Source organism: Semicossyphus pulcher, unplaced genomic scaffold (genome assembly GCF_022749685.1).
Source record: "Semicossyphus pulcher isolate SPU_LCO1_2020_fin unplaced genomic scaffold, fSemPul1.0.p SCAF_9, whole genome shotgun sequence".
Classification (NCBI taxonomy): Eukaryota; Metazoa; Chordata; class Actinopteri; order Labriformes; family Labridae; genus Semicossyphus; species Semicossyphus pulcher.
The window spans coordinates 32,048,701-32,061,315 of record NW_027211770.1 but is presented as its reverse complement, the minus strand read 5'-3'; the positions used below and the strand labels follow the sequence as shown (position 1 = coordinate 32,061,315).

The following is a 12,615-nucleotide window of genomic DNA, read 5'->3' as shown; positions in this document are numbered from 1 at the left end:
AAAAGGTGTGATTTGACTCGCGTCGCTCACCTTCACACCTGCAGAACAGGTTCTCGTTCGAATGATCTTTCGTTCCATTAAGAGGAGACTCATGTAGGTTTTTTAGGGTTATTTGAGGCTTTACATCTTCGAGGAACCAGTGGAAGAAGTCACACTAATGAGAGTCTGACTGACACATGGCGTTGTGTTGCTGTGTGGTTAGGCCCTGCATGAGGATTCTTTGACAGTAACACAAACATAGAGTAACACCAGACTCCATGAAGTGACTGTGAAGTGAGCATTTATAAACAGGAGGAGTGAAGAGGAGAGGGATACATTAAAGACAGATACTGTTTGAGGGAGCTTTTCAGTCGTCCTGGAGCCGACCGTTTCCTTATGTGTGCTACTCGTGATAAATTCCTCTCTATAATCTGATCCACATTTTCTGTTTATGGCTGCAAACAATCTGTGATCTAAAAATACAATTATTATACAATCACACATTAAACAATCATAATAACCCTCTTGTTAAAGTATAATCCTTCTCTCTTTCCACAAACCAGCTGGGAGGAACTTTATTTTTGGGTTGATGTTGGCGCCCCCTGAGGACAAAAACGCCTCCTCTTAACAGAGATACATGCATTCTTTGTTTTCTCATCTATTCCTGCGACAGTGACTCGCCTGGAGACGTGTGCAAACTGGTGCATTTGTGTTGCACTAAGAAATGGCCTCTCTTTCGTATGTACACACTGTAGTGCACAAAAAAACAGATATTACAAGGATAACACTAAGAAATAAATGATTATAAAATGATTACTCAAGATAAATAGACATACACATACAAATAAAGAAATACAATCAATAAGCATTTATAGATTATAATTCCATTAGACACTTCATAAGAGTCAGAATACATAAATGGGTTTTACGATAACTCTGTCACAGACGCCTCCATGTGCCCTCATTGTACGCTGCAGGAGCCCGATTTGACAACAGAGCTGTCAGTCATGAGGTCACGCCCCCTTTTTATAGCATCAAATAACTAATTAAAAATTAAACTTGTCAGAAAAATGAACACTCGGACATAAATCAGCATGATAAGAACTAACTATAATGACAGAAACCATGTTTGAGAAAACTGTATTTGACGTGTATTTTGATTTTATAGTTTGACTCATGTCCCATCTGTTAACATGGAGGAGGCGGGCTTTATGAGCTATACTGCAGCCAGTCAGCAGGGGGCGACAGAGGGTTTGGCTTCACTTTCAGGGAGCTGTCATGTCGGCCATCTTTTTATAGGGTAGGATATGGTACGATGGTATGATACAGGATATGGTTCCTACATGTTGGAGCAAAATGTCTGAAAGCAGCATCAGCAGATGTTTTAGTTCTGATGTGTGGAACAATTAAAGAGAAGATCTGAGGTCCATAAACGAGGCCATGTGGTGCCTTATAATCTGACTAAAGAATCTAAAGTCAATATGAAGACTGATTTATTCCTTATCTTAAGACGCCGCAGTATTATACATTAATTGATGAAGTGGTTAATTGTGTTTTTAAGTAGACCAGAAAAGAGTATTAGTTATAAAAGCATGCTGAAGTCCATTGTGTGCTTAGAGGCAGAGCCTCAATTGGAGGAAGTTCCTCAAAGGATAAAGTTAGGACAGCTAATAACCAGATGTGGAAGTGTTCAAACCTGTTGACCAGAAATCAAAGAAAGAAAATCCACTTTTATGTTCAAAATGTTTTTGTACTCTCAGATCCTGTCTGGCCGGCTGGACTACAGCCTTAGGAACTCAATAGTTTTGGCAACATTAAGCTTAATAAATTATAATTAAAACAAGCTGAGTGTAACTTCAATGAATCAAACAAAACTATGAAGGTATTATTGGTGAAAAGGTTTGAGCGCCTGTAACAGTACAATTTGTAGTTGTGTACAGTGATTTGTATGTGTGTCAGTGTTACATGCGTTCCCCCTACTGGTTGTTTGTGTTAAGGTCTGTTCTCACCCTGTTAATTCTTTCAGGTGTGGGTGATCCACCTGATGGAGGAGAGCCCATAAAAGGGAGGGGCAGAAACACGACACTCTCTCTTCCTCTTTGTCTGATGGCTTCTGAGCAGCAGCAGGAGCAACTGAAGCTACTCCTTTGTTAATTTGAGTGTGCTTTGTGCTTTCTTTAATTATTTTCTGATGGGACCGGTAGTCTAGTTTTCGGTTTTGTTTCTTTACTAGGGTTTAGTGTTTGGTTAAGTTTAGGGAAGGAGGAAAGACACCAGATCCTACGGCCCTTTGTGGGCTGGTCTGTCTTCCTGCTTTTGTTTGGTTTGGCCGGCCCATCAGTAATTTGTTTAGGTTTGATTTTGAAATGGGTTGTTTTGTGGGTTATTCTGATTTTTAAAAAATACATTCTTGTTGATTTTGGCAAACTCTGACTCTTTATTATGTTTGGCCTCTTTGATTTGAGAGCCTTTGGTGAGGTCGTAACAGTCAGTATGAGTTGTGTACCTGTACAGTGATTTGTATGTGTGTCAGTATGAGTTGTGTACTTGTAGATTTTGTCTCTCTCCACAAATACAACACAACACTTACACATTCACAAATTCTTAATTACAAGTGGACAAGTTCTATTTTACAAGTCACAGATTAAAAAACTGACACGCTCACATTGTTGCAGTATACTTGGTGCAAAACATATTTGTGCACCTGTATCAAACAATGTGAAGTTGTGGACAAAATTTGAATATTTGCAAATCTGAATGTGAACTTGTGCAGAAAATGTTCAAAGTATGTAAAATAATTTAAGTACACAACTCATACTTACACACATACAAATCACTGTACACAACTACTAATTGTACTGTTACAGGCGCTCAAACCTTTTTCACTAATAATACCTTCATACAAAACAGTCTGACTGTGCTGAGACTGGAGCCAAACAGTTGTAGTGCATCTGTTTCACATTCAAACAAAAAGTGTAATTCTTTAATGCGAATATATGCCTCCTCTGCTTCACCAGCCTTTGTCACTCAAACATGAATGTGTAAAAGAAGGAGATGAGTCCAGTGCAGAAGTATCTTAAACCTGCGTGTGATTGTATAGAAGCCGAATCTGTCGATGTTAAACTGATTTTAAGTACGGGAAGTGTTCTGGTTTCCGTTTGTAGTACATTTGTAGTCCGAGGAGTGTTGACCAATCACGTATCAGCAGGCTTCGATGTATGTCGGTGTGGAGAGCAAAAGAGGCAGAACGCAGTCTGCCGTTATGCCAGCCCGGCTCCCATCGGCATCATCTGATGATGATTTAGCTTCTTATTAATCTCTATAAACAGACTTCTGCATGCTAACAGCTAACAGCTAACAAACTGTTCTGGATCAAACATTCAAATTGAGTGACAAGTTTGCTTGACGCTGTGAAAGCCATTCAGCGTTTAGATTTCCCGACTTCCTTGAATAAACGATGGCTCCGCCCTCCGTCTCATGTTACAGTTCTTCTCCTCTTGAGGACAGACCTGACAAAGCTTCATGTTGTTCCTAATCTGCATCATGATGTTGTTCTTTCAGCAAACTGAAGAGCCGTTAATTAAAGTCGATCACAAGAAAATCTGTTTCTGTTTGGGCTTCATCCCGCTGCAGTAAGCCAGAGTGCAGCCTCTGTGTAACTTCCTGTTTACAGTGAGACTGAGACTCAGCACAGACAGATGACAGGCGCTCATCTGGAGGGAGAATTTACCTTTGATCCGAACACACGGCTACAGACTGTGATAACTAAGTATTAGTTATCCATATTTGAAATACTTACTATAAAAAATAAACTAACTTTCTGTTTAGTCGTCTTGTTTCAAAATGATTTTTAGGTTGCCAAAGCAAAACAAATTTCCAAACTGCAGAAAATGAAGTTCCAAACTGCTTCCTGTCTGTGTTGAAGGAAGAGAGAAACTCACCAGCTGTCCCAGCATGAAGGGAAGAATGAGTCGGCTGTTCAGTCTCATCATAGCAGCGGTGTCCTGTGGTATCGCTGCTGCAAGACCAGGTGGGTATTAAAACAATGTGTGACGTTCTGTTAAAATGAGAGGTCCAGCACAGTATACACCGATCAGCCATAACATTACGACCACCGACAGGTGAAGTGAATAACATTATCTCGTTACAATGGCCCCTGGCAGTGGGTGGGATATGTCAGGCAGCAAGTGAACATTTAGTCCTCGAAGTTGATGTGTTTGAAGCAGGAAATATGGATGAGTGTGAGGATGTGAGCGACTTTGACAAGGGCCAAATAGTGATGGTTAAATGACTGGGTCATAGTGTCTCCAAACCTGCAGCTCTTGTGAGGTGTTCCCGGTCTGCAGGCGTCAGTACCGACCAAAAGAAGGTCCAAGGAAGGAAAACAGGTGAACCAGCGACAGGTTCATTGATGCGTGTGGGGAGTTAGGATGTCCCGTGTGGTCTGATCCAACAGAAGAGCTACTGAAGCTCAAACTGCTGAAAGAGTTAAAGCTGCTTCTGATAGAAAGGTGTCAGAACACACAGAGCATCACAGGTTGTAGTGTATGAGGCTGTGTAGCTGCAGACCGGTCAGGGTGCCCATGCTGACCCCTGTCCATCACTGAAAGCGCCTACAATGGGCACATGAGCATCAGAACTGGACCACGGAGCGATGGAAGAAGGCGGCCTGGTCTCATGTAACACGTTTTCTTTTTCATCATGTGGATGGCCGGCTGCGTGTGCGTCTCTTACCCGGGGAACACATGGAACCAGGATGCACTATGGGAAGAAGGCGGGCCGGCGGAGGCAATGTGATGCTTTGGGTGATGTTCTGCTGGGAAAACTTGGATCCTTCCGCTCATGTGGATGTTACTTTGACACGTACCACCTACCTGAACATTGTTGCAGACCAAGTCCACCCCTTCATGGAATTGGTATTCCCTAATGGCAGTGGCCTCTCTCAGCAGGATGATGCGCCCTGCCACACTGCAGACATGGTTCAGGAATGGTTTGAGGAACGAGTTCAAGGTGTTGACTCGGCCTCCAGATTCCCCAGATCTCAATCCAGCATCTGTGGCTGGTGGTCATAATGTTATGGCTGATCAGTGTATGTTTTGCTTTAAGGGGGTTTACTTTGAAAGAAACCTGCAACAGTAACGTACAAAGACAGGTTCCATTATACAGAAAAAATTGTTAATCAGGCCTGTTTTTGTACCACCCGTCCCGGGTCCCTAATGTGAAGAGCCTGGACTTTTTGACTTTTACTTGAGTACAGAAGTTGAATCATTACTTTCTACACTCGTTCTACACTCGTATCTGTACTTCAACTTGAGTAAAGAATATGTGTACTTTTGCTTCCCCCATCCAGAGTGTGAAAATGCCACAGTGGCCGACATCGTCTTTTTAGTCGATGGCTCCTCCAGCATTGGCTATAGAAGCTTTCAAGAGGTCAAAATTTTTCTCCGCAACATCATCGAAGCCCTCAACATCGGCCCTGACAAAGTTCGAATTGGCTTGGCTCAGTACAGTAATGAACCTTACCAGGAGTTCCTGCTGAAGGATCACATGGACAAGAATTCCCTGCTGGCCGAATTGGAAAGAATTTCCTACCGAAAAGGAGGCACAGAAACGGGAAAGGCCATGAACTTCCTCCTGACGCAGTACTTCACCAAAGAGGCGGGCAGCCGAGCCAGTCAACGGGTTCCTCAGATCGCTGTGGTCATCACAGACGGGGAATCAGCTGATGATGTAGTGGTACCAGCACGTAAACTGAGGAAGCACGGAGTCATTGTGTTTGGCATCGGGGTGGGACAAGTCGAGCAGAGGCAGCTCATGTCCATCGCTAACTGGCCCCCTGAGCGCTACGTCCTCGACACCAATAGCTACCAGCTCCTGCAGAAGCTGAAAGAGGATCTGCTGAAGACTGTGTGCATCTCTGTGATAGAACAGTCTAAAGGTAAGGCAAGATAGTAGAGTTGTCATTTTTTAAACTCTGCAATAAAACATTTAAATAACTTCCATCCAAGAAATGACAATGACCCAATGTTTCAGATGCTCAAAGCGGAAAGCATCTGTGGCTCCCAAAAAGGGTTTGTCTATTGGGATGACATCATACTTGAAAGAAGGAATACATGTGTATGGCTTTGTGTATTGACATTAGAAGTCAGTTTGCTTTGGATAAACTAGCTCCTAATAGGGCTACATGTCCAAGGCCAAGTGTGCCCTTTCCAAATGGCTGGCTCAAAGGCAGAACGGCCAGCTTACTGTCATACAGAGAGGCAACACATGATGAACCATTCAAAGGGGAATAACTGTGTGCACCAGAGCATGTGAATGGAGTGGAGTAGTCAGAATTCCGGTTCCTGCTCAAGGAGCTGATCGTTCAATCTCCTCTCTTGCTCAAAGCGTCTTTAGGCCATTCCATTCAATATTGTTTTTACTTTACTGCCACTTCCAGCTTGAGGCTGACCAGGGTCCAGTTTGATATCCTGTTGGCTCGGTCAGGCTCTGCAAACCCAAAGTAAGTAAAAATATTGCTTTCTCAGGTTGGAAAACAACTCAGAAATGGTTTTTGATTGGAAGTCCTATCAACCATTTCTGATGCAATCGAAGGATGTCAGGAAAATGTTAACGTTGAAAGGCTTTCACGACACACAGTCAAGCAAATCTTTGGCTCAGTTCACACTATTACTTGAATTGGCGTCATTTACTTATTCGGATGAATTGAGTCTGGGCATTGACTTCGTATGTACACTCGTTGCACAAAAAGCTTCACGTTTGGTCTGACCAAATCTTAAGACAGTCAGTTTCCATTAAAAGTGCTACATAAACTCTCAGCTCTTGGCAATCGATTTTGAATTATATGAGCAGGATGGGCCGGGAGATTAAGCAAAGCTCCAACTTTCACATCCTCAGGTGCACACACCCAAAAGGTATCTGTGGTGTTGCATTGCCTGAAAGGTAGTCCACAACCAATTGACCCTTCACTAAGACCCTCCCTTGAACAGCCACTGTCTAATCCTATGTTAGCAACCGTAACTAGGCGCGGGAGGCCTGTCAGGCTTTCAGAACAGGTAGAAATGCAGAAACGGGGCATATGGAATCTGCAGTCCCAATGATATCTTCAAGGCTTAGAGAGAGGTGTTGTATTTTTCACTTTTCAGAAGCCAAAAACTCGAGAGGAGAGATGTCGGACAGGGATTCAAAATTGTGGAAGACAGTCAACTGTCTATAGTCTACCACCATTGGTGATATCGGCACTGCCTTTATTTTACCACCCCTTATTTTGTGCCATTGTTCTGGCAAACTTGTACAGGATGTTGTTGGGCTTTCCTGTTGTGCCTTTAGGAGATCAAGTGTATGGATCAAGCCCATGATATGGGAGCAATATCCTGACGCTTGCATTGGGACCGGTGAGCTTTTGCCGTTTGCTGTTACTTCCCAATGAACATCTCTCACTTTTATAGTTGAAAACACCATTATATTTACATGCCGGTGCGAAAACTTGACAGGCATAGCAACAGTAACCAAGGGGGGAGGGCCTAAGCGAAGGGTCTACACTTCTAGAATTCAGGGCTGTCACACAGGAAATGTGGATGTATAAACTTTAACAATCCAATGCACTTTGTTTGGCTCATACTGACTATATATTTGTCCGATAATCAGAGTGAACTTTACTTTTTGTTGCTGTGTTCTCCCAGCGTATATGGAAACGTTCGCTGATATCGTCTTCTTGGTGGACAGTGGCATAGTTCAAGGACAGTTCCTGGGGTTCAGATCTGAACTTATCAAATTGATCACTCGACTGAATGTAGGAGCGTCCGCCCACCGCATTGGTTTGGCCCAGTACGGGGAACAACTCAAAGTTGAATTCCTTCTCAAAGCTTTTCAAACTAAAGAAGAGACCTTGGAGCGTGTTAAGAAATTCCGCCTGGCACCTAAACGCAACCAACCACGTAACCTTGGCAGTGCTATGAAGAGTGCCAACACAAAGTTTTTCAGCAAGGATGCGGGGAGCCGTGCATACAAAGGCTACCGTCAGTTCCTGGTTGTTGTGGCTGGAAAAGAACCAGATGACCTTGTGTCGAATGGGGCTAAGACGATCCAAGCAGAGGGGATAACGATTATTGGGCTGTCCGCGGGTGAACGGATAGATGCAATAGAATTATTTGCCAGTCCTTTCTACTCATTTGGTGACATAGGATTAAGTCATTTGGATGACATCTTTCGGACTGAAAGACTGGAGTACATTACTGCAGGTGAGAACAATCATGTTTCATTTATTTTTGCACTGACCAACTTAAATTTTGAACTGTTATAACATATGTTATAACTGAATACTGTTAAAACCAGTGTTGGGTAAGCTACTTGTCAAGTGTAGTGAGCTAAGCTACCAGCTTCTCTACATTATGTTAAGTAACCTCCTGAGTCATTAAGAAAGCCAAGCTACAGCACGGCGAGAGTATCGTGCTACATGAACCTATTTTGTTTTCACAGTCAAGAAGTAGCTCACAAAGCAGCATTTTAAAGTCCTACATATTTAATACTGAAGAAATATATTTAATGTTCATACATATTTAAATGATTAAGTAACAAATGCTCACGTTCACCATTTCACTCTGTTCACAGAATGCAAAGGTGCCAATGAGGCTGACGTTGTGTTCATCGTTGATGAATCAACAAGCATTGGCCCTGAAAACTTCCAGCTGGTGCGAAATTTCCTTCACTCGATTGTGAGCCGCCTGGATGTTAGTCCGATTAAAGTTCGAGTAGGCATTGTAACATACAACGTAAGGGCCAGAGCACAGGTCTACCTGGACACGTTCCATGACAAGGCTGAACTCCTGCAGTTCATCAAGCTCCTGCCTTACAATGGAGGCAACACACACACCGGAGCGGCCCTTAACTTTACTCGGGAGAAAGTATTCATTAAGGAAAGGGGCAGCCGAAAGGATGTCGTGAAGGTGGCGATGGTGATCACTGATGGTAAATCCCAGGATGCTGTGAGGGAGGCCGCACTCGCTCTCCGCCGAGCCGGTGTTTCCATTTACACCGTAGGGATCAAAAACGCCATTAAGAAGGAACTGGAGGAGATGGCGTCTCAGCCCTACAATAGGCATGTTTTTATTGAGAACAGTTTCACCAAACTGACGCACCTGAAGCAGGGCCTGCAGAAAATCCTGTGCAATAACATCATTCGTAGAGCAACTGAAGTCAGCACGGGCGGAAGAGACACCAAAGAAGGTTTGAACCTTTTTTTTAAAAATAATCTCTTTGGTTACGTGAATATTAATTACCTCTATAAACACTGAACACCAATGTATAAAGCCCCTCTCAAGTGATTTAAACTGGTTTTCTGGTAATGTTCTTTCTTGAACAGATCATGTGTGTTTTTGACTAATAGTCAGATGTAAAGCGTTACCATGGAAACCCCAAGCTTGAAAACCTCCAATTGGCAGTCCAAATCTCCTGTGCTAGCATTGTGAACGCTAACACTCCACCAGTGCTTTGATCTTCCAGTTCAGGCTCTGACAGAGCCAACTAGCTAACTGCAACAAGTAAACAATATGTCCATCAGGAAATTCTGTTGATCAACAAGAGTTCAGGCAGAGTTGAGACAGGACAGCAGAGGGAAAACCAGAAAGCATTTTAGCCATAATATTTGATCCGATTTTTCTTAAATGCTTGAACAAAGTTATAATGTTGTGTTTTCGTACAGTCATTGCAGAGGCCCCGCCCCTAGAAACACTTTGATGACGTCTATAAACTTTGAACTACACTCGATGGGATGTCAGGCCATGACAGTGTGCGTGAAATAGTTTGGAGGATCCACGAAAGTCAAATGTAATAATTCAAATTTAACAACAGCTTAATTTAATTGAACTTGAAGCTTTGATTTTGATTGATTTGTCGACATGAACATTGGCTTATCAACACTGCGAGGAAACTCTGAAATATAAAATAGGACCAATAGTAGAAAAATAAAAGATCATGGACCGACAGGCTGTCCATCCCAGCTGAAATGTTTGCTTGTGCTGTGCTGATGTAAATTGTGTAGCTGTTCTTTAAATGAAGCAGGTTCTCATTTATACTCTTGTATTTGTCTTTCCTCTTCAGCGTGTGTACAAAAGGAGGAAGCAGACATATTCATCCTGATGGATGACTCAGGAAGCATTCAAAATGAGGACTTCACTGACATGAGGAACTTCCTCATCGAGTTCATTCGTACCTTCCAAATCGGGCCTCAACATGTCCGCATGGGGCTTGTGAAATATTCAGATTCGCAAACGCTGGAATACGACCTTACAACACACTCAGATGCTGCTAAACTGGAGAAAGCTGTGCGGGGTATTATACACAGAGGAGGTGGAACAAATACAGGACAAGCACTGTCATACATGGGACCCCTCTTTAAGAGAGCCACTCGTGGTCACGAAGTCCCAGAGTACCTGATTGTAATCACTGACGGAGAATCAGCTGATAAGGTGTTGATACCTGCAGAGGAACTGAGGGCGCAGGGAGTCATTACCTACGCCATCGGGGTGGCGAATTCAGATGAGACTGAGCTGCAAGAGATCGCCGGAGACCCTAAGAGGACTTTCTCTGTCAATAATTTTGATGCTCTGAGTCCCATTAAGGATAAAATCCTCAAAGACATCTGTTCTCGAGAGGGTAAGGAAAACTCACATTTGTTCCACAAAGGCGGTTGTCGAGATATTCCCTGAAAAAAAAGCTATGTAGACACGGGCCCTTAGGACATATTTAAAGGTTGTATTTTAATAGCACTTTGCAATAGAACAAATGTAAAGGTATTTTAAAATAAGGTTTTCTTTTTTCTAGACAAGAACCCAGAATATCTGGTTTCAGTTCAGCACGTTATACTTGATTTGCGTCTAAAAGGGCTTTTAGACTGAAAAACCAAAATGCAGCAGCGATGGCAGAAGCACCTTTGTGAAAAGTTCAAAGATTTAAGACTAGAACAGCTTGGATTGGCCGTACCTAAAAGTCAGAGCACTCTGAGAAAAGACACTGAGCGCTGTGGTTCGTCCTCCAGAAGCTTTCTCCTCATTGGGAAACATTTTAAAAAGATGCTGCAGCTCAGAAGAAAACCTGCATTGACACAGGCCTTAAGGGGAGCTAGAAGGGACTGCTAGTAAATATAATGAATATAAATGAAACCCACCAACGAGGATGTGAGTACAGTATTTATGCTTCTGTCTGACACATTTCCTGTCCCCTCTGACCCCTGTTTTACTTTGATCTAAAAGCTTTCACCTTCAGGTCCTGTTTGCAGTTTAATCGATCTCAGAATATGGATAGGAAATGGGGAACAAGTTAATTTGTTTCATAAGACTGATGAGAATCAAACACCAATGTGATTGTAACAACTCTTAGAAGCTAGTGGAACAGCTTAAAGCTCCTATGACATTGTTATTGTTATCTATACTCATTGTTGGTCTCAGCAATGACTAAAAAGACACTGCAGGTCTTCTTAATGGTATTTAATTTAATTTCCTGAAAAACATAAAATGTTGATGACTTTTCCTGCACTCAGGGTGTATACTTGTGTCCAATAAGGAGCTATAAGCTAGCTAGCAGTTGTGCCTCATTACTGAAACATTCAGTGCTAACTTCCTGTTCCTGCCTTTACAGGAAGCATGTAAATGTTCTCACTCTGCAAGCTGTTTCAGTGGAACTTGACCTTGTTTTTTAAAGCGTGTTTAGGATGAACTTAAAACAAATTTGCATTACAATGCTGCGAAATTAACTTCTTTCACTCCGAGCATACAGTATACTGACTGTGAACCTGTTAGCTAGCTAGCTAGCAACATAGACAACCTACTGTGAATGTACGTTTCTGTTTGTGTGTATTCAGTTGAAGCAAGGAAAAGTGATGAAGAGGAACACCACGTTAACATTCCTCAGTTTTGTGTCCACAGCTTGCAAAGACATACCAGGCGACATCTTCTTCTTAATAGACAGCTCTCAGAGCATCGATCCTGAAGAGTACCAGAAAATGAAAGACTTCATGAAATCTGTCATCAGCAAGTCCGCCTTTGGCCAGGATGAGGTGCATGTTGGTGTCATGCAGTTCAGCACCAACCGTGAACTGAATCTTCCCCTGAACCGCTACAACAGCAAAGAGGAAGTGTCACAAGCCATCAACAACATGCAACAAATGAATGGCGGCAGGCGCACAGGAGAGGCCATCACAGAGTTGTCCAAATATTTTGATGCAAGCAGAGGAAGGTATCCTAACCTGGAGCAGTGGCTAGTACTGATAACAGATGGCGATAGCCAAGACGAGGTGAAGGGCCCTGCTGCAGCTCTGAGGCACCAGGGTGTGGAAGTAATCACCATTGGAGTGTTGAACGCCAACCTCCACCAGCTGCGCGAGATCAGCGGCCCAACAGGCAGTGTGTTTGATGAGAGGGACTTTGATGCACTGACGGACCTGGAGAATGAGATTCCCTTGAAGCTTTGCGATCCAGGAAAAGGTAAGAGCAGTATGAGACTAATAGGACCACTAGGTTTGTTTTTATCCCAGGCTGGGAGTAGTCTTGGCTGAAGGCATTTTGTCTTTGACTGGTCAGTGAAATACCTCGGCAGCACCATAAAGAAATGTCCTCCAATCAAAAGTCAACTCGGGCTAAA

The 12,615-nt window shown here is 42.9% G+C and overlaps 1 protein-coding gene across 1 annotated transcript in view; it reads left to right on the top strand.

The window, feature by feature from the left end:
- Window positions 1-3,945: 3,945 nt before the first annotated feature.
- LOC138584264 (collagen alpha-6(VI) chain-like) overlaps window positions 3,946-12,615 on the top strand; it is a 30,857-nt gene continuing 22,187 nt past the window's right edge. The window contains exons 1-6 of the mRNA XM_069656450.1: window positions 3,946-4,009; window positions 5,330-5,917; window positions 7,662-8,219; window positions 8,590-9,204; window positions 10,078-10,632; window positions 11,901-12,458. Of these exons, the coding sequence (XP_069512551.1) occupies window positions 3,946-4,009; window positions 5,330-5,917; window positions 7,662-8,219; window positions 8,590-9,204; window positions 10,078-10,632; window positions 11,901-12,458 (2,938 nt within the window). The remainder of the gene's footprint in view (window positions 4,010-5,329; window positions 5,918-7,661; window positions 8,220-8,589; window positions 9,205-10,077; window positions 10,633-11,900; window positions 12,459-12,615) is intronic.